Genomic DNA, 21672 nt, shown 5'->3' with positions numbered 1-21672 from the left:
AAGTAACAAAGTGAATATTGATATTGATGTTAGAGGTTGGATCATGAGTGTTGTACATATAAGCAGTGGATTTGGTTGGACCTTCATGTGCTTCTCAGGAAAGAGAGAGGCATGGACGCTCCGGGACAGCAGCAGATGAGTTATCATGAACATGTTCAGAAACGCCACGAAGAAAAGGGCTGTCTTTGTGCTTGATTTGTTGCTTCTTCCTTCTTGTTCGTCTTTTTTGGTTTACAGTGATGATTTCCTCTCCCAAGATTTATTAATTAACTGATTTGCTGGGATTATTGTACGCAGTTTGTTCGCCACGTGTTTCTGTTTCTGCTGCTACGAAACCTGCGAGTTTTGCTTCGATAAGCTCTGTTGTTGCTGTCCTTCATCATCGTCTGATGCTGCTCATAAGCGATCTTCTTTGTATCTTCTAAATCTCTTAATAAATAACAACAACAATATTTTCCTTTTATTTTTAATTCTGTATGACCTCTGTTATTCAAAATCATGTTTTGATGATATGAACTTAATTAATGAAAGCTTATTTGAAATACTTTTAAGTTCGTCACCCTCTTGAGAGAGTGCTTTGATTACATTTTGTTATTATTCATTACTTGTGTATCAAATAAAGTTGAATTCAAATTCAAAACATGGCATTAGTACGGATAAGTGATTGCCAATCTCAGTGGTAGAAATATGTGGCAATGCGAAATTTTGAGAATGCCCAACTCAATCAGTTTTTTTTTTTTCCTTTTTCAAATTATATATTTTCCTTTCATAAAGTTAACAAATATTGCTACATCTGAAGTTGGCTCAGATGTTAAGAATTAGAGAATGTATGAATTAAGATCAAGAATTCATCTTTTAAAATCAATGAAAAATAATTTAAATTGAAATGTAAGCCATATTTTTTAAAAAAAATTAGTTTTAAAAAGGTTATGATCATATTTTTAATTCTAAGAGAATCATTTATATTTTATAATTAAAAAATAGTCGGTTTAAACATACAGTAAAATAGGTAAAAATAAATTGCTCTAACTCAAAATATGACTTGAACTACATTATTTTTTTCAAGAAGTTTTAAGAAAATGAGTTACAGCTGTTTAAACACAAAATCTCATTCAAGTTTGTATGAATATATAATCCCTTTTTGAATGTCTCTTCATATCACAAGCAGATGCAAGAGTGATATTAATCCCATTCTGCTTAAGTTTTATTGCTATCAACATCTTGTTGGACAAAACCCACAGAGAGAGAGAGAGAGAGAGAGAGAGAGAGAGTGCTACTAGTACTAACTGTTACAAGATAATGTAACATTTACTACTCACAGATACAAAATTTGAGCCTCGGGGAAAAAAAAAACTACACTTTAGGTCAATCTATGCAGTAATCTTGTATTCATGTTCACATTTTCCTCCATAAAAGTAAAATAACTTTCTTAGCGATTTTCTCTTCTTTTAATATCATTTTCTTCCGCTTTTACCCTTTTAAGAACTTTTTTGTTTCTTGAGCAAATAAAAACTTTGTTTCAATGGTTTGACAATAAGAATGTGGTTCCAGGTTAAACCACACACTTTCAATATCATAGAATATATATATATATATATATATATGAGATAGTATTATATTCAACAACAATCAGGACTCGCCGGTTTTTTTTTTTTTTAAAAAAAAAACTATCAGGACTCATTTGACTCTTTTTGCTGCATAGCTCATGTTCTTTTTTTTGGAATCACCTACAGAGCTCATCTTCTGCCTAATAAGATACATTATAATTTTAAAAATAAAAAATCACTTCTTCCACAATGCAAATGGAGCATTTTTTTAATTGCAAAACAGCAGATAAAATCGCGCAACAAAGAAGTTAGAAAATAATTAAGAGTTATCATTTATAAAATAATTTAGTGTTTTAAAATATATTATTTTCATAGTTGAAAGAACATCAATTCTTATTTAATTTTTATCAAAGATTGAACGCTGTCATAATTGATATAAAATGAAAAAGACCTGGTTTAATACCTAAATTAGAACAGTTGATGATTCACCTCAAAAGGTGAACGCTTTCATCAAAAACTAACCTACACTACTCTGAATTTAGGTATGATTTCAGTCTCGCCAATTGAAATTTGGAGACAGTACACACACATATCGTGATGGTATCAAGGGAGGACGAAGGTGATGACTGTGTTACTTGCAGTCAAGTACTGGTAAACCAACTTCACCAGATTAACTAAACCTTTTCCTACGACGGTAATAAGCGTTAATCTCCACAGGGGCAAAAATTTATACGTTAATGGCAGATAAGACCTGGCGTTCAGGATTAATGGAACAAAGAATAAAACTTGAAAATTCAGTGAATCTTTCTGGTGAACCAATCTAGAGAGTGAAGAGTCTACCGGCTGTTCACCAACTCAACCCCATTCAGAAGCAAACCATTTGGAAATTAGGTTGAAAATGGCCATACTATTTGTGCTTCCCACTTCTGTTACCTATTTAGTTACACACACGCATACTCTCCCCCTCACTGCTCTCTGCCCTTTCTTCTCTGAAACCGTATCGGCATTAATTAAGTGGGCATTGGATGTGTTTGGGAGCGTGAAGAGAGGCGCTGTGGATTCTTGCGTGACGAAATGTGGAACTCCGGCGAGAATGTGTTCGCAGGAACGGCGTCCTTGAGGGAAGACGAGCGGGTCTCATTGGAGAGGCTGCCCACGTACGAGCGAGTTCGCCGAGGCATCTTCAAGGATTTACGAGGCGAACGGAAAGTGGTGGACGTGAGGGAACTGGACGCGGAGGAGAGGAAGCTGCTCTTGGAAAGATTGATGAAGTGGGCGGATCATGATCCCGAAAAATTGCTCGATCGGATTAGACGCCGGTTTGACGCGTAAGAAATCAAAGCCTAAGTCTGATAAGTTTCCTGTGATTCTCAGCAACGAAACAAAAGCATGCATATAACTGATTTGGCTGAACTGAACATGATGAATGGTACATAAACAGGGTGAGTTTGGGTTTTCCGAAGGTGGAGGTTCGATTTGAACACTTGACGGTGGAATGTTTTGTGCACGTAGGAAGCAGAGCGCTGCCCACAATTCCTAATTATATCTGCAACATGGCCGAGGTATCTTTCTTACAAACCTATTGTGCAACTTAGAGAATTCGATAGTTTAGACATAGTTATCAAATTTTTGAATTGACTTTATATGGTCAACTTATAAAATTATATTAACTCACTAATAAATTTAGACTAAATATAAATTAATGAAACTCACGAGTTTATCTTTAAATTTTTTATTTTTATATTTTTAACTTATAAAATCGTGTTAATTAATTCACAAATTCGAATTAAATACAAACTTGATTAAACTTGTTAAACACATTAATTTTTTTTTTCGATTGAGTGAGTTAACTATGAAGAATTTAATTTATAAAAATTATAAGACTTCGCTCAAAGAAAAAAAAAACTTAAAATACAAAAACTAATATTAATAAAAAAAGAAAACAAAAATATCAAAAATAAGTTCTCCTATTTTAAAATTTTTATGTCTTGTATATGATAATTTATCAATATAAATGGGTTTAATTTTAATTATTTATATTTTTAATATATTTAAATTAAATTATAATCATATTTTAATGGCTATTTATTAATAGAGGAAAACTCTTACGAGTTTATAATCCGAGTTTATGATATGTGTTTATATAACTATCATGAGTTCATTTAAACTCGTGCGTCTAACAACCTTAATTTAGATGCTAGTTCAATCATCTACCCGGTCAAGACATTTTAACTATAAAGATGGTAGTCCTTATTATAATCAAATTCTTTACTAACAAAGTATTTCATTGAACAAATCAATACATGGTGAATTTAATAGTTTAGTCGCTGGTTCACCCAATTTTTTTATAAAATTGTTGGATGATTAATTTATTAGGATGAGTTTTGGTGGGTTTTTTGTGGTGTCAAAGGCCTCTGTTTGGCTCTGGTTAAAAAAAAAAAACAAAAGCCTCTGTTTGGACATGTCAATGATCCGCGTAGTTTTGATTCCACTCTTTGATAAATGATGCAGGCGCTTTTGAGGCAGCTGCGGATAAGCAGAAGGAAGAGAAGTAAAATGAGAATATTAGGAGACATCAGTGGAATAATCAGGCCTTCGAGGTAAGCTTTGGAATCTAAATTTTGTAATTCTTTTGACAATTAATCTCTGGGGACGTGGGGTTAACAGTTTTACACGTCCAATTATGGGGAGCAAAGCATAGACTTGAGAGAATCAGGCTTCGCCGATGCTAGCTTCTACTACTATTTTCTTACTATCTTTTTCCCCACACTATTTGTAATTTCAATTGATTAAAAAAAATAAAACAATTAAATATAAAAATAAAATTTTATCATTTTTATTTAAAAAATAAAGTAAATACTTTTTTTTGGTAATGAAAATAAATACTTTTATTGAATAATAATTATAATTTTTTTAAAAAATTGTCCTTTTAAAGAAAGAACATAGAAAACAAATTACTCGCCTTGCAGCCTTCTTATACCTGAAATGTTTTTTTATATTAATACAAAAAAACTACTGGCCAAAACAAATAAGAGGAAAAAACAACTATTTTGATTGACTATCTGGATATGTAAATCTTTTGATAAGGAAGATAAATGAGTTCAGCCTTCTTGCCTGAAAATTTGATTTATAGCAATATTTTTCTTACAATATTTTCCCTCAGCTAAGCTTTACTCTAGCATAAATGTTATCATCATATGAGTTATTCACCTCTGAATTCGATTAAAAGATTTAAGTATATTCAAATTATAAACAAGACATATATCTTGTAATTCCAAAAGAAAAAAAGATATATATATATATATATATATCTTAAATTAGACTATATGAAATGAGGAGACGCGTGATTTATTAATTGAGTATTAAATCATACTAAAATTAATTAAAAACATAAAACTAAACTGAAAATTCTTGTACATTCTTGTTTTATTTTCCTTCAGACTGACGCTACTATTGGGTCCACCAAGCTCTGGAAAAACAACTCTACTCCTAGCTCTTGCTGGGAGGCTGGGACCTGGTTTGCAGGTACTTATTTTTTCTGTTGCCAATAACCACATAATAACATAATAACTGAAGGTGATAACATAGTACATAATTTACTTTCTGCAAGTTAAAAGTTAAAAAAACGTTATGATCTTTGAAGATGTCGTGGATGGCGCCTTCTCTATTATAAGCTCATCAGACGTAATGGTATACTTCATTTCAATTCTCTCTCTTTTCCCCTCTCCATTAACATTTTGTATGACCTTTGAAGATGTCAGGGAGCATCACATACAATGGACATGGTCTGGATGAGTTTGTTCCCCAGAAAACATCTGCTTATATTGGCCAACAAGATTATCATGCAGCAGAGATGACTGTAAGGGAAACACTCAAGTTTGCTGGACGTTGTCAAGGTGTTGGGTTTAAATATGGTATGCTCTCAAGAGACTCTGGTGATTTGCGATCGTTTCTCACTTTTAGATGATAAATACGAAAATTCAAATCCTTACAGATATGTTAGTGGAACTTGCTAGAAGAGAAAAGAAAGCTGGTATAAAACCTGATGAAGATCTTGATATATTTATGAAGGTCCTTCTTCATATCACATTATTTTCCTTCTTAAATGCATGTGTTTTTCTAAATTACAAAAAAATGAAATCTTATACTTCATCTGCGGAGACAAATCAATCCAATGCAGTTTCTTTCTGTAGTCACTAGCTTTGGCGGGACAGGAAACAAATCTTGCGGTAGAGTACATCATGAAGGTATTCTCAAACTTCCGGACGTATGAAAATGGCATAAATTTTACTTAAAAAAGATAATATTTTTGTGTTACTGATATAATATCTGATGCAAATTCACACTGTTCTTCTGACTTTTTTGCAATCAATTTTAGTGGGAAAAGAATTTCTCCCTAAGCAATAGTATCTGTGTTTAAAAAATAATAATGGATATGAGAGTTATGCCAGATTTGTGAGGTTATTTCCTTGTTTGGGTCTTTATAAATATTCTGAGGTACTAAAATAGTTCTGACAAAGATATTAGGTTTGGACTCTTGTGCTGACACATTGGTAGGAGATGAAATGCTTAAGGGCATCTCAGGTGGCCAAAAGAAGCGACTTACTACAGGTGAATGATATGCACGTTGTTTTGCACCGTCCCTTCAGTGCATTTACTAAATAAGATGATGTATGGTTTTCAGGTGAACTCTTAGTAGGCCCAGCGAGAGTGATGTTCATGGATGAGATATCCACTGGTCTTGATAGTTCAACCACTTATCAGATTATCAGATATCTTAAGCACTCAACCCATGCACTTGATGCAACCACTATCATATCTCTTCTTCAGCCATCGCCAGAGACATTTGAGCTGTTTGATGATATCATTCTTTTGTGTGAGGGTCAGATTGTGTATCAAGGCCCTCGTGAATCTGCTCTTGAATTTTTCAACTTGATGGGATTTACTTGCCCTGAGAGAAAGAATGTGGCAGATTTCTTGCAAGAAGTGAGTAGTAGAGCTGTGGAGAGCAGAATATCAGTTTCTATTCTATATGCTTTTAGTCATTGCTCAAACTTCAAATTCTTCTCAGGTTACATCTAAAAGGGACCAAGAACAGTATTGGGCTATGCTTGACCGCCCTTACCGGTACATACCTGTTGGCATGTTTGCACGAGCATTTCACCTTTATCGTGAAGGAAAGAATTTGTATGAAGACCTGAGTATTTATTTCGATAGACGTTATAATCATCCAGCAGCCTTGGCAACTTATAGCTATGGCGCAAAAAGGCGTGATCTTTTAAAGACCAGCTTCCGGTGGCAGAAGCTGCTAATGAAACGAAATTCGTTTATTTATGTTTTTAAATTTGTTCAGGTAATCTCACTTGTTTACTCACCATGAGCTTTATAAGCTTGAATTTTTCTTTAGAATCGATTTTTTTCTTTTCTTTTTTTTTTTTTGTAGTTTTATGATGGAAGGAACATTATGTAGCTAATCTTGAGCTGTACTGATTGTTTTCAGCTTCTTTTGGTTGCTTTGATCACAATGAGTGTTTTCTTCCGGACAACAACTCATCACAATACTATCGATGATGGAGGCATTTATCTTGGTGCCCTATACTTCTCTATGGTTATTATTCTCTTTAATGGTTTTACGGAGGTGCCAATGTTGGTCACAAAGCTTCCACTACTTTACAAGCACAGAGACTTGCATTTTTATCCTAGCTGGGTTTATACACTCCCTTCTTGGGTCCTCAGTATCCCCACTTCCCTCATGGAGGCTGGATGCTGGGTGGCAGTCACATACTATGCAATTGGATTTGATCCTGCAATTTCTGGGTATAATTTGATTTAACTTGTTTTTTTTTCCATTCATTCTGACTGCTTATTGTAGGTGTGTTTTTCTGGTTCTGCAGATTTTTCCAGCAGTTCTTGCTATATTTCTGTTTGCACCAGATGTCTATAGCTCTTTTTCGTTTGATAGGATCCTTGGGCCGGAATATGATAGTAGCCAATACCTTTGGATCCTTCGCCATGTTGGTTGTGATGGCTCTTGGAGGATATATAATTTCAAGAGGTTGAATGGGAAATGCTATCTCTACATGTTTCTAGATTTGATTAATTGAATTTACTAAAGTTTTTTTAATCAAAACTTTGGGCAGATCGAATACCAATTTGGTGGATATGGGGCTTTTGGATTTCTCCTTTGATGTATGCACAAAATTCCGCTTCTGTAAATGAGTTTCTTAGACATTCTTGGGATAAGGTATCCACTCATCACTTTCTAAATGCAAAATGCTTTTGGTAATGTTCTGAGGTTCTTACATATGTTTATTCTGCCCAAAATTTTCCTCAGTGTTAAAATATGCTTGCTATTTTCTTTCTTTGCAGAGAATTGGAAATCAATCTAGCTATCCATTGGGTGAGGCACTATTAAGAGAGCGGAGCTTATATGCAGAGGGCTATTGGTATTGGATTGGTGTTGGTGCAATGATCGGATACACAGTTCTATTCAACACGCTATTCACAATCTTCTTAGCTTACCTCAAGCGTAAGAAATCTTCAGTGAACGCTATTCAAGCCTTATAGGAATCTAATGTTACCTTTCTTTCTGTCGTTTCATGGAGCAGAAACAATTTTGTTCAACAATGATAACATTTTTTTGCTCCTTAAACTTGGTTTAGCCTTGGGAAGGAAACAAGCTGTAGTCTCAAAGGAGGAGCTGCAAGAGAGAGAAGAGAGAAGGAAAGACAGAAGTGTTCCCATGAAGCTGAGAGACTACTTGCGTCAATCAAGATCAAGTGGTTTGCTAATTCTAAAATTATCAACAATTTTGTTTATACTTGCATGTTTGATCAGAGGGAAGTGGTATTCACGTTGTTGTCATTTCTTTGCAGCAATAGCTTTTAAGCAAAGGGGAATGGTTCTCCCATTTCAACCACTTTCCTTGGCTTTCAGCAATATCAATTACCATGTGGATGTCCCTTTGGTGTGTTTTTGGTTTTGTTTTTCATTTTTTTTTCTCTTTTGATTTTCTTCTGGCACACTAATTGGTTTTCAATTCAAATGTTACTCAAGGAATTGAAACAACAAGGGATACTGCAAGACAGGCTACAACTGTTAGCTAATGTTACTGGAGCTTTTAGGCCTGGTGTACTAACAGCATTGGTTGGAGTAAGTGGTGCTGGAAAAACCACCCTCATGGATGTATTAGGTGGAAGAAAAACAGGCGGCATCATAGAAGGGGACATATATATCTCTGGCTACCCCAAAAGGCAAGACACTTTTGCAAGAATTTCTGGCTACTGTGAGCAGACTGATGTTCACTCCCCTTGCTTGACAGTTTTGGAATCGCTACTGTTCTCTGCATGGCTTCGATTACCTTCAGATGTTAACTTTGAGACAAAAAAGGTATTTGTTCAACAAATTAGGCTCTTTTCTCATATGATGGGCACAAAATGATTTTTGAAGCACTTTGATTGTCAGGCTTTTGTTGAAGAGGTAATGGAGCTTGTAGAGCTTACTTCACTAAGTAGAGCACTTGTTGGTCTACCAGGAATTGATGGATTGTCAACAGAACAACGAAAAAGATTAACTATAGCGGTTGAACTAGTTGCTAACCCTTCTATAGTCTTCATGGATGAGCCCACATCAGCGTTGGATGCTCGTGCTGCTGCTATTGTGATGAGAACTGTGAGAAATATAGTAAATACAGGACGAACTATTGTCTGCACAATTCATCAGCCTAGCATTGACATATTTGAGTCTTTTGATGAGGTATTTCCTCTCTCTCTCTCTCTCACACACACACACACACACACGCAATCGTTCTCAATTTCTATCTCCTCAATGGCTCCACCAAATGAAACTTCTTTTACAGCTTCTGTTTATGAAGCGTGGGGGAGAGATCATATATGCTGGTCCACTTGGCCCTAGGTCATGTGAGCTAATCAAGTATTTTGAGGTCAGTGGATGTACAATTCCATTTGATATGCTTACTATAGTCGAATGCTAATGAAGCATACCTCGACTATTTCTCATAAGAAGATTTCCTTGCAGACAATTGAAGGAGTCCCAAAGATTAAAACTGGATATAATCCTGCTGCATGGATGCTGGATGTTACTTCTTCAGAAGAAGAAAGCCGTCTGGGAGTGGACTTCGCCGAGATCTATCGAAGATCAAGTTTATTCCAGTATGTGTAATTCTTTTCTTCAAGCTTGTCCTTAAATTTACTATTTACCATTGCTCACCTATATGTATTCATATACTGCCTGTTTTTTTTTCCCCCTTTCTCCTTAGACGTAACAAAGAACTGGTTGAAAGCCTGAGCAAGCCAAGCAGCGATTCAGTAGAATTGCATTTTCCAACCAAGTATTGCAGGTCATTTTTTGACCAGTTTCTAACATGTCTTTGGAAGCAAAATCTATCTTACTGGCGTAACCCACAATACACTGCTGTGCGCTTCTTCTACACTGTCATCATCTCACTGATGCTTGGGACAATATGCTGGAGATTTGGTGCAAAAAGGTCCTTTCCTCAAAGAGGCTCTGTACATTAAATTTGGGAAATCATTGATTGTCCATTGTTACTGAGGTCCATCCATGATTAAATGCGTTTCTATTTTTGTAGTTGACTGTCTAAAGCCCTTCTAGGAAAAAGCAACTAACAAAATAACAGTCAGCACTGGGTCTGATTTTTTTCTATTTCTGACGTACCATTTCACCTCATGAAAATTGAGTTTGACTTGATTTTGCAATTTAATAGGGAAACACAGCAAGATCTATTCAATGCCATGGGGTCTTTGTATTCAGCAATCTTGTTCATTGGCATCACAAATGGCACGTCTGTTCAACCTGTTGTTTCTATTGAAAGATCTGTTTCGTATCGAGAAAGAGCTGCAGGGATGTATTCAGCCTTCCCATTTGCATTTGCTCAGGTTTATTTTCAAGGCATTACAATTCTTTCAGACTTCACTGATCAAAACTTATTGTTTCCAAAAGTTATATAATTCGTTACCCTTCAATTCGCAGGTTGTTATTGAGTTTCCTTACGTGTTTGCACAAGCCATGATATACTGCTCAATATTCTACTACATGGCTTCTTTTGACTGGACTGCTGAAAAATTTATTTGGTACATGTATCTGATGTATTTTACCATGTTGTACTTCACATTCTATGGAATGATGACCACGGCTCTCACGCCAAATCATGATGTTGCTTCCATCATAGCCGCTCCATTTTATATGTTGTGGAACCTTTTCAGTGGTTTTATGATCCCTCATAAGGTATCTATTGAAGTTGATTTCTTCTTAACTTCCAAGTTTTGATGTTTTATGATATCCATATGGAGTGGCATAAGTCAGATTTTTACTTGTTGGGATAAACTGAACGGCATGTTAACAAATAAATAATGTATTTTGGTCCTTTTCTCAGAGAATCCCTATATGGTGGAGATGGTACTATTGGGCAAACCCAGTAGCATGGACACTCTATGGTCTTGTGATTTCACAATATGGTGATGATAATAAGTTGGTGAGGTTGTCTGATGGAGACAAATTTAAGAGTACAAGACATGTACTTAATGATGTTTTTGGGTATAGGCATGATTTCTTAGGCGTTGTTGCTGTCACGGTGGCTGGTTTCTGCACTCTTTTTGCTGTGATATTTGCCTTTGCAATTAAGTTCTTTTGCTTTCAAAGGAGATGATGAGAACGATCTGTTTGCCACCAGCAACTGTACTTTTGAAATTTTGAAATAATATATGAATTTTGTGTATATGTTGTTTTACGTTGCGAAAAGTACTCCTGTATTTTGGAAGATGACATTTGCATTTTGCAGTCTAAAGAAGAAAAGCAAACATTGATATGGATCGTAACTGTTGGAAATTACTACTATATTGTAGAACTTTACCAATTGCAGAATGAGACTCTTGAATTTGGCCTGTTAGAGTTCAAAAGAAGGATCCGATCAAATGTATAGTTCCTCAATGGAGGATGGAACATAAGTTGTATTTTCGTCCTCTTAAGAAGTCAAATTCCATTCCTTGAGCCACTATGATATCTTTATTTGTTCCAATAAAGTAAGGTGAATGTTAATGATGAGGTTATTAGTTCCTTAAGCATAACAAAAAAACGAACACACTCTCTTAGTTGTCTTACTATATATGATGAAGGAAGCAAAGCCTCAAATTTTAAATATGATCTCTGCCATTGACATCCAATCAACATATCATCTATTCATGCCCTTTATCGTGTATATGCTTTTGATGCTTATTCCTATTAAAATGATATAATTAACTTAATCAAATTTTGAAATCACTTAATTCCTGTCAAAAATTATAAGTACAGAAGTGAGTCTGTGACATCGAATTTTGTACTTCCATATTAAAAAAATATATATGGTCCGATACAAACTGAGCTCCAAATTTATAGTATTTTGAAAAATATTTTAAAAGAGTAGTATATGAATAAATAATTATTTTTGTAGTATTGGAGTCAAATTGACATAAATAAAGACAAATATGATAAAATGAGAGAATGATATTAAAATTCCAAAATAATAAATTTATGACAATTAGGTCCTGACAAAATTTTTTCAAAAATTATTTGTAAATATTAATTCAAATGGTTATAAATTTAGGAGTTTAATTGCAAGTAAGATATTTAAATTTTAAATATAACTATCAGATTATAGTTGAAATTTTTATTTGCAATTGAATGGATTAATATTTACAATTTATTTTTTAAAAATTTTACCGACTTAATAGTCATAGATTCACTGTTACGGAACTTTATTGACATTTTCCAGGATAAAATTCCTCTTTTATAGACAAGAAATTTAATACAGAGGGTCCTCTTAAGTGTCTTTTGTACCCAAAAAAGTAAAAGAAAAAATTAGAAAGGAAAAAAAGGAGTGAGGAACAATAGCCGGCTAGTCATGTTGGTATTGGCTACCAATTGTACCTCTCAATAATTAAATTTTCATGGTTACTTTCATATATATATATATATATATATATATAACATTTTTTTTATTTGAAAATAAAATAAAAGAAGTGAGCTCATATTTCTATGTCAATTGACCTATTTTTTATTATTACACGTACTCTTTTATTAGAGATAATTGTGTTTAAAATATAATCAAACACTAAATATTAACATTACTTTTAATAAAAATTTAAACTTAATTTATTATATTGTGAGGGATTAACTTCTTTCACCAAACTCGTTGGTAACTAACCTATTTTTTCTATGTTAATATGATTCTCCCTTTCTCTACTGATAATTGCTTAACCCTTTTGGTTGCAGTTAAGTTTAAAGGGAAATGGACTTTTTCCCCATAACAAGCCGGCAACAACAAACAAAGGATATAGATATAAAATATTCATCATGCGCAAGTTGTTATGAAAGTGACACTCACTACACAATTTATTGGCCCGGCAATGGAACTTTGTTATTAAATCATAACGTAAGAAAACTAAATTCCATCATTTATTAATTAAATAACATTATTCTTCGTTTGGATGCGTTTTGGTAAAATTTAAGTTCTTGCGTGCGTACCCGCGAGCGCGCCAATTGAATGGCAGAAGAGCTATCATTACGTGTTAGCTAATTCAGGCTACGTCTAACAAAAAGTTATCAACTTTTACTCTTTTTCACGCCAAAAACTTTTTGTTAAAAAAAGGTCATATTACTTATGATGTATAAATAGTCATCCATGAGATCATCCCTCTAACATTATGTCGCTTCTTTAAAACTGTGATTATTAAAATAAAATTAGAAATAAACAGCTCCTGACTGTTGCCATCAATCAATACATCAGCGTGTGGAGTCTTCAGAGTCAATTAAGAAAATAGAAATTTCTTTCCAATCGTACATAGCTTTTGGATTTGTTGTTAATGACAGAATTGGAAACTACTACTTCTTCTTCTTTTTTCAAAGGATTACTGTAGTTGGTTTTGTTGAGATATTCCAAATGTTTAACTCAGACTAATCCATCCAATTAATAGCTTACACGTACTTTTGTTAAGAATTTAATCCGTACTGCATGTATGAGAATTGAACTTGAAATCTCTAGTTAAGAGAAATCAATTCCCTAGCCAATTGATATAAGCGCCGGTAATAAAGTTTATGTTTATATATATATATATATATATATATAGTTGACGTTCCAAATAGTTTTATTGAGTTCATAATTTGTTAGGGTTTTGGATTGCTCCCCATATGAGCTCTCGAAGTGGGCCCCATTTTAACAGCTGCGAAGGTTGACTTAGGGTGACTCTAGCCCCGCGAACAAGCATTCAATTTTGATATGTATCATTCAAAATTATTGACAATGCCTTCAGAGAGCAGGGATTCAAAATTTTGAAGCTGCGAAAAAGACTTCAATCTTATCCTTACTTATACATGATATAGGTGAATACTTCAGTTTTTCCTGTTGGGGTTTTATTTTTTGAGCATGCTCAGATTTTTGTAGGCAAGACAGCCAATAATGTAATTCAAAATTTGCTTGTTTGGTTTTGCTAAACTTACATTTGAAGCCACTTTCAATCAGGTTTGAGAATTGTTTATGACCACGTACGTTTTGTAAACTAGTTTTCAAACATAAGAAGAAATGCAGCATTCCAAGGAAAGTACTGGACAGGTTATTGATGGATGATGATTGAATAGCCAAGCACAGCCAGAAATGGAGAACAAACAGAAAGTTGGAGGCTTCCATTTCAAATTATGTTATCAAAGCTTCAATCTTCAGTTAAGCCATGAATGATTGATTGATTAATACTTCGAAACCTCTTATCTTGGAGGTGTATTATAGAAGCTGATCAGGAATGTGACAGAGTTGTCGCAAGAGAGGACTTGTCACAAAGTACAACAGCTTTTTTATCCGAAAGTGTGTTGCTGATAGAGAGAGATTATGCCTTTTGTGACAGAGGAGCACATGGAAGAAAGATATGGATGAAATGAAATCATAGTGAGAGATAATACACATGTGAATGTGATTCTTGAACGCATTTAAAATGAAACAAAGTTGTGTTGTGTAAGGAAGTACAAGGTAAGTCATTTACCAACAAGTGCTTAATTTAATTAGTAAAAAAGTTGTAATAATTTAATTAAAAATTTTGAATTTGAGTCTTGTAAATGCAACCGTGTTCAGTGGTTAAACTTTTACCTGAAAGGATTCTAATTCAAATTGATCTAGATTAGTTGAAGTTTTGGCTTCGGACGCTGAATGATTTACTAAAAAAAAGCAAAAGGAAAGTGCTATGGTGGAGATCAGATGAGAATAGTCCAATGCAAGGCAAGTATTTGATAATAGGGTAATGATTGAGGCGTGGTGCAACTGAGGAATGTGCTTCAAACTCTCATAGCTGAGATAGGCGAAAAAAGGGAGGGTTCTCATTATGACAATCATATTATTATTTCCATTTGACATTTAATCGTTGGGATATTGTTGATACCCAATTTAATGAGCAGCAATGAATACAAGCATCTTCTGGGCCTGAATCTTCTGAGATTAAAAGGACAAGTTGTCACAATCAGGTACAGATTGGAGTGGGGAAATGTATGGGAACAAAACATCATTGATGCAGCTTTTGCACCCACAAATTTGCATTCTTCTATGAGGGGGAAAAGGAACTTGTAGTGTAGTTGGTTTCTTCACTCGAAAGCATCAAAAGTTGAAGGTTGAAACATGATCCTGTGTGAGCAAACGATATAAACTAAATTACTGACTGTGGTTCCTCAAAGTTGTCAGCAAATCGGGTTGGATTCAATACTCTGCCCTGTTTTACAAGCTTCATCTTTGACTTTGCCCCCAAAAAATGACCACGTAAATATAAAATTTTGGATTCAACTTGTAAATGTAAAAGATGCTTTTGTGAAAATTATCTCTGTTTGTAATGTGACTTGACTTATATTTAAATTAATTAAAGTGTAATATGAATTCAAATACGAATTGGTTTGTTAAGAAAATGTGTAGTGTTGGTGGTACAAAGATGAGAGGGCACCTTTACTGATGACTAAACTCTATCAATTTCGGGTTACCTCCCTACTTGGTAGCCCTCAAAAGCTTGTCATTCTTATTTTAGGTTATTTCACTCTCTCACACACATTGTCATCTACAAAATTGATTTCATTCAAAAAATATTAACTCTTATATTATTTCTAAGTTATTTTTAATATATTTTACTATACTTTAAAAAATAAAATTCATTAACTTTCTCTAAGAAATTAATGAATTTTTAACTCACCAATATTTAATGGAGTAAAAAGGAGAAACTTGTGATTAAAAATTTAATGGAATAACTTACAATAAATATGATCAAAAATCATTCTCTCTCTATTTTATAAATAAATTGAAAAGATATTACAAGAAAATAAAGCATAATTACCAACAAAGGTTGATTTTGTTGATAAGTATTTGGCACATAACTCACAAGATTATAGGATCAAATATCACTGTCAATGTAAAAACCTTGTTGGTAAGTAATTTATAAATATTTTTGCAACTATTCATTGAATCTAAAAGCATGTTCTAACTCTAGTAAACTCAGGAAACCTAATTCATCTAAACTTTTTGTTATAAAAAAAGATGAAAAAGAAGGGAGTGTAATTAATTTTAAGAACAGGGATGATGCAATCATTTGTACACATTTTGAGTAAATTTTGTGTGGGTGCTTTGAATAGGGAAATAAGGAGGGGGACCATGCTGAAGGAAAGTGAAAAATGTTGGATACCAATTATGGAACCGCAGGTTAGACCCTTTATTTATTTTTGGAAATGTTGTTTGTATGTCCGGTGCTACGAGTTCAAAACATCCAAGGGTTGATTTAGTATTGCCAACGTTGAATTAAAATAAATACTATCTAATTATATAAAATAAGTTAATTAAGTTGGTAATAACAAAAGCCGGCATCTCTCACTTGTATTGCTTCCCAATTGCCTCTCTCAATAGTCAAATTGGGTTGCCTCCTCGTAATTACTTTCTTAATCACACTTTCATATATTTATCAACACATCCATCCTTCTTGTGCCCACCACATATATGCTGCACCTCATTATAGCTCTTTAATTCCTTTTCTTTATTCATCTCAAATTTTCAATTAAAATAAAATATATAGATTATGCAACCAAAAAAATATATTTGTCCTGTGAAAGTTAACATGTTAAAAAAAAAAAGGATCCATGATTTTTCTTAATTTTAGAACTGGGTATAAAATTATTGTTAATTGTGATTGTTCAACTTCCAGGGAGCCTTCTATTGTGTAGAAAAGAGAATTTTGTATGCAAATCAAATATGGCTTTTAGTGGACAATACCTTCTTTTCTTGTCACGGTTAATTCGTCTACAATATTTCTTGAATTAAAATTTCTCCTTTAACTGATTTTAAGGGCCACCATATTTTGTAGGTCAACTTGATACAATTAAATGTATTTTTTTCAGAGATCAGTTGGCGAAAGGGATGATGTAAATTCTGTTTATCGAGCAAAAATATGTGTTAAGTGAACCTAACTTGAATTGAATAATGAAGACCGCGAATGAATGATTCTAATTGCCTTAGCCTTTTCGGTAGCAGTAGAGTTCAGTGAAGATGGAACCGAGCAGAGCAACAACAAACAAAGATATAAGCATAAAATATTCATACTCAAGCTATGAAAGTGACATGGCCGGACAATTTATGAGCAATAAACTTTGTCAATAAAAACATCACGCAACGTAAGAAAGCTTATTATTTCTGTCAATTATTAAATAACTTCACTCTTGGTGTTTCGGACCTCGGTTCGTTTTCAAGATTAAGTTTTAACTCTCTCCTCCCTCCCTCACGCATTGATAGAAGTGGTTACTTATATCCACGATCATCGATCTACATTTGATGTTATATCTTTGTTTTTATGGAACTGTGACTTATTTTTTATCGACAAAAGCTTTGTTCTATGAGTCATTAAAAAAAAGACGTAAATAATAGCTTAAATACACCTATGAATTGACTGGAATTAAGTTTAGCAAAAGGGACTGGTGACTAATGATATAGTAAATTAAGGTTAAAAACTCTATTAAAAAAAGTGCTCACATTTATGCTTAGTTATGTCTTGAACAATAAAATTGCCTTCAATAAAAAAAAAATCTTGTGAGCCATTAAAAAAAATATATCAAAAATATTTTTATAGATTATTCACTAACTGATAGAATGTACTCACACCACTAACATGAGTCATATCTTATAGTTAACTATATTAACTTTTGTCGTTAGCTCACAATTATATCCTTAAATTTGTGATTATTAATTTACAAATAAGCATCACTTGCTTGTTTTGACTAGTCAATTATTGCAGTGCATTGACAGTTGATTAACTGAGAAACTAAAAAATTCTGACCAATCACATGTGTTACCAAGCTCTATTCTGCAGGGTGAAAGGGAGAATGACATAAAGTTCTTAAAAAGACTAACTAATTAATTCAACTTAAATTGTAAGTATCAAATTTTAAAAATTTATAAATTTGACTCTCAATTTTACAATTTTATTATGATAAATTTATAATTTATTTTTCTCAAACTTGTAAATTTCTAACACCTAACACTTAAATCTTAAGTTAAATTAATTGATTTTTTAAAAATTGCTCTATCATTTTCCCAAAGTAAAAACCCTACGTTGATTAAAAATTTGTTGGATTTAAGATTGTCAAGAAAATATAAGCAGGTTATGGCTCTTTGAAGATAGTGAAAACTGACCAAAATAACAACAACAACAACAAAGAAGCAGCTATTTTTATCCACTTATGTTAATTGGGCTGGGTTAGTAAAGCTATTTTTCTTTTTACTAAATGTCTTTTTATTAGAAACAATTTTATTTGAGGAATGGTCAAGTATTGAATATGAATATCTCTTTCAACAAGAATTTAAACATCACTTGGGAATTAAGGAAAAGGAGAGATGGGCAAGAATAGCGAAAAGACGTCACATCTAAACTCAAAAACTCAAGGTTTAAATTTACGAGTCTTTTCTCTTCATTATATATTAATTATTAGCCCAACTTTAAATGATGTGGGACTTTTTACATCATTTTTAGTCTTGGACAACGTAATACTAATTTCTATATGTAATAGTATAATCATTTTAAGTGAACAAGTATCCCAGAAATTAAATTACTGAAAAAAGAAAAGAAAAGAAAATAAGCAAGGGAAATAGGGATAATAGGGATGAATTTGACCTGGTATTAGCACGTGTGAATAAGAAACGCGCTCCATAATAGGACCGGGTCGTTGGGTTAGTGGTCCAATCAAATGAAAGGGAGATGTGGGATTTCTCTAAACTTCAAACTAGTGCCTTTTGTTGCTAGGTGATAATTAATTGAACAATATTACGGTATCTGTCTAAATATATACCTATAAAACAAAGTAGTGAGTTTTTAGGTATCTATAATTCAATTGCTTGTCCATGCGGCATTAATTTATCAGGGATTTACACTGAATACATCAACAAAGATTTCTCCGTATTTTCATGAATTTGAAGTGAATTGTCAGCTGTCACCTTGGATATTTATATGTACCGCGTTTGGTGTTTTGAAGGAGAATGATAGTTAGGTTCATGAATTTAAAAAAAAAATGATTTATACATAGCAATCAATCTTCATTTTGCAATAACTTTAATTGATATTTGCAATTTATCTTTTAAAAAATATTGACGACTTAACTACTGCTTTTTTGGTTTTATTTATAGGATAGGGAGAGAATAATTTTTTTATTCTATTTATAAGTCACGTCATTAAATTTCTATCACAAACTTCTTCTTTTATTCGTCAGTAGAAAAAATATATATATTTAATAAAAATAAATATAAAAGTTTATTAAATTTTTAGATGGAGGTAATGAGGTTTAGGATTTTCTTTTATATTGACAAAATATATTGAAAGTGATATATAAATAAAAAATTAATTTTCTCAATTCAATTTTTTAAGACTTTACTATCATTCTCTCCTCTTCATACAATGATTCTCAAATAAACAACTGAGACAACAATCAAGAGACTAAAGTAATAATTAAAATAAATTTAGGGACTAAATTTTTTAGCATCCCTTATTTTAAAAAATGATGGATGTGCTAATTAGTTAGCTTTTTATTAAGCATGTCACATGAATCTTATTTTTAGTATTTTCAACACCACTCCAACCAAGAGAGTGTAGGAAAATTTAGCTTCCGGGTTCTATTAGAGAGAGAGAGAGAAAGTGTGTGCTTGTTGAATGTTCACATAATACTTGTCCTATTCAAAAAGAGAGGCAGATAAATTTAGGTTTGGTGGCTAAGAAAGAAAGAAATGTAATGGATTAAAAAAATAAAAAAAATACAATAACAAAAAATGTGGAAGAGACAGGTGAGCCATATCATAAAGATAAAGGATAATTTAATTCACAATATTAAAAATTATTATTCATAAGATTTTTAAAAAGTGTGATGTTGTATATTTGTGATATATAATATTAAATTTTATCAAGTTTACTATAAAAAAAATAGTAATGTAGTCCATTCTTATTTTTCTTAATCTATTTTATTCTTATTTTTTTTTAACAACTAAATGGAATTTAAATTTTTTTAATAAGCAAGAGAAATACGCTTGGAAGTACTAAGATTCGAGGGAAGGATCTAGACATTTGTTCTTAGAATCAGAGGCATCAGAAAATTTGACATTTCAATTTCATATTTTCAGTCGCCCATGTGCGAATCAACTTTTATCTTCAGTATTAACTATCAAGTCCCCGTTTGGTTTTCGTTTGTTGCACTTATTTACCCTTTCGATTATATTAGACCACCCATTTTTTGTTCAAAAAAAAAAAAAAAGACCACCCATTTAGGTCTAAAGGCAGGCTTCTATTAGTACGGACAAGTTATTTCCAACCTCAACATCCCCTACAAGAGGATGAAGAATCTAAAACAAATATAATTGGAGCCGCATGCATCATTTACTTTCTATTCAAAACGCTTAATGTGCAATCGTATATCGGTGAACGCTAGCAGCCGTTTGCTTGGATAAATTCTCCTTTTCTTACATAGAGAATGACAAGTTGAGGTTACACATATCTAATGCGAAAAGAATAAATATGCTGACTTCTTAGTTTCTTTCGATTGCATAATCCGGATCACTCTCCCGAAGAGTTGAGGACGTTACTACAAGACAATGCTCTTGGTGTGGGGTAGATACGTTTCTTGTAGTCATAGATCCTCGTCTGGGTCTCTCCCTATTTGAACGAAAAAAGAAAAACTCCCTTATTAACTATTTCACTGAATTAAACTGTTGATGTTATCTAAAAAAACAGTTCTTTAATTCACCCTTAATAAATATGGCATTTTTAAAAATATTTTTTCCTTGTATATGACTTTTTTACCCATTCATAAATTATGTGGTAATATTATTAAAAAACAATTAATAATTCACATTTTAATATAAAATAGCGTATAAAAAGGACAATCATTTCTTTTTAGTAGATGAAGAAGTAATAAACGCAGTCTAATTTTAATCAATTATTAACTTTTTAAATCCTTTTTTCCTGGGGCAAAAAAAAAAAAACTTTTAAATCCTTTTTAATGCACAACTAATTGTTGAATAGGCAGTTCAAGGGAGCATACAAATGATGATGCCCATAGGTGGATCCAGCATGGGCAACATTGCAGCTTGACCTCGGATTACCATTTATGCCCTTCCACCATCTTCCTTAACCCCTCGCACAACCATTTAATATCCTAATCCTAACCCAACAATTTAGCACTCTCAGTACTTGCTTATTATCCCAAGCCAACGTCCCCGCCCGCCCTTTCTTGCCCATGCCCATGCCCATGCCCATGCTTACATTACAATCTTTACTTAAACCCTGTTTAACATGTGTTCGAGTTTGTACATCATCATTATTATCGCATAAATGCATAATAGTAATACAAATATTATCTACACGCGGGAGATCAGCGCGTGGCTGCTAAAAGCGGTGTTCTCTTTTTTAGTTTTTTTGGGGTCAAGGTATAAAAGCCTTGCAGTGGACTCCGTAGTAAATAACTTGATTTACTGCAACGAAAAATATAATAATAAAAAATGAATAACGTTTCGACAAATGCCAGCAAGACAGCTTCTTGTGTTCGCTTTGGAGCCCTCCCTCGTGATACT

The 21672-nt window shown here is 33.0% G+C and overlaps 1 protein-coding gene across 2 annotated transcripts; it reads left to right on the top strand.

The window, feature by feature from the left end:
* Positions 1-2497: 2497 nt before the first annotated feature.
* Positions 2498-11301, top strand: LOC129320624 (ABC transporter G family member 32-like). Of its 2 annotated transcripts, none has more exons than XM_054966155.1 (24): positions 2498-2875; positions 2989-3109; positions 4059-4147; positions 4988-5072; positions 5302-5461; positions 5542-5618; positions 5741-5794; positions 6068-6158; positions 6232-6533; positions 6619-6900; positions 7048-7364; positions 7442-7602; positions 7688-7791; positions 7917-8076; positions 8210-8326; positions 8423-8514; positions 8604-8936; positions 9012-9302; positions 9406-9489; positions 9585-9718; positions 9826-10053; positions 10291-10462; positions 10557-10811; positions 10960-11301. In XM_054966155.1, exons 1-24 carry the CDS (start codon positions 2622-2624, stop codon positions 11230-11232), a joined length of 4236 nt encoding a protein of 1411 aa, XP_054822130.1. In that variant the 5' UTR covers positions 2498-2621; the 3' UTR covers positions 11233-11301. The 2 variants fall into 2 exon arrangements, with proteins under 2 accessions (XP_054822130.1, XP_054822128.1); XM_054966153.1 differs by having other exon boundaries at positions 8210-8329.
* Positions 11302-21672: the final 10371 nt, after the last annotated feature.

Source organism: Prosopis cineraria, unplaced genomic scaffold (genome assembly GCF_029017545.1).
Source record: "Prosopis cineraria cultivar Desert tree isolate PC_DT_omini unplaced genomic scaffold, ASM2901754v1 PC9, whole genome shotgun sequence".
Taxonomy (NCBI): Eukaryota; Viridiplantae; Streptophyta; class Magnoliopsida; order Fabales; family Fabaceae; genus Prosopis; species Prosopis cineraria.
This window is presented reverse-complemented; position numbering and strand designations above follow the sequence as displayed.

Excerpts from the sequence above, each read along its gene's own strand:
- LOC129320624 (XM_054966153.1), top strand. The coding sequence starts at position 2,622 with ATGTGGAACTCCGGCGAGAATGTGTTCGCAGGAACGGCGTCCTTGAGG. Across the intron at positions 8,937-9,011 it reads TTAACTTTGAGACAAAAAAG|GCTTTTGTTGAAGAGGTAAT; the intron begins GTATTTGTTCAA and ends TTTGATTGTCAG. Across the intron at positions 9,719-9,825 it reads CGAAGATCAAGTTTATTCCA|ACGTAACAAAGAACTGGTTG; the intron begins GTATGTGTAATT and ends CTTTCTCCTTAG.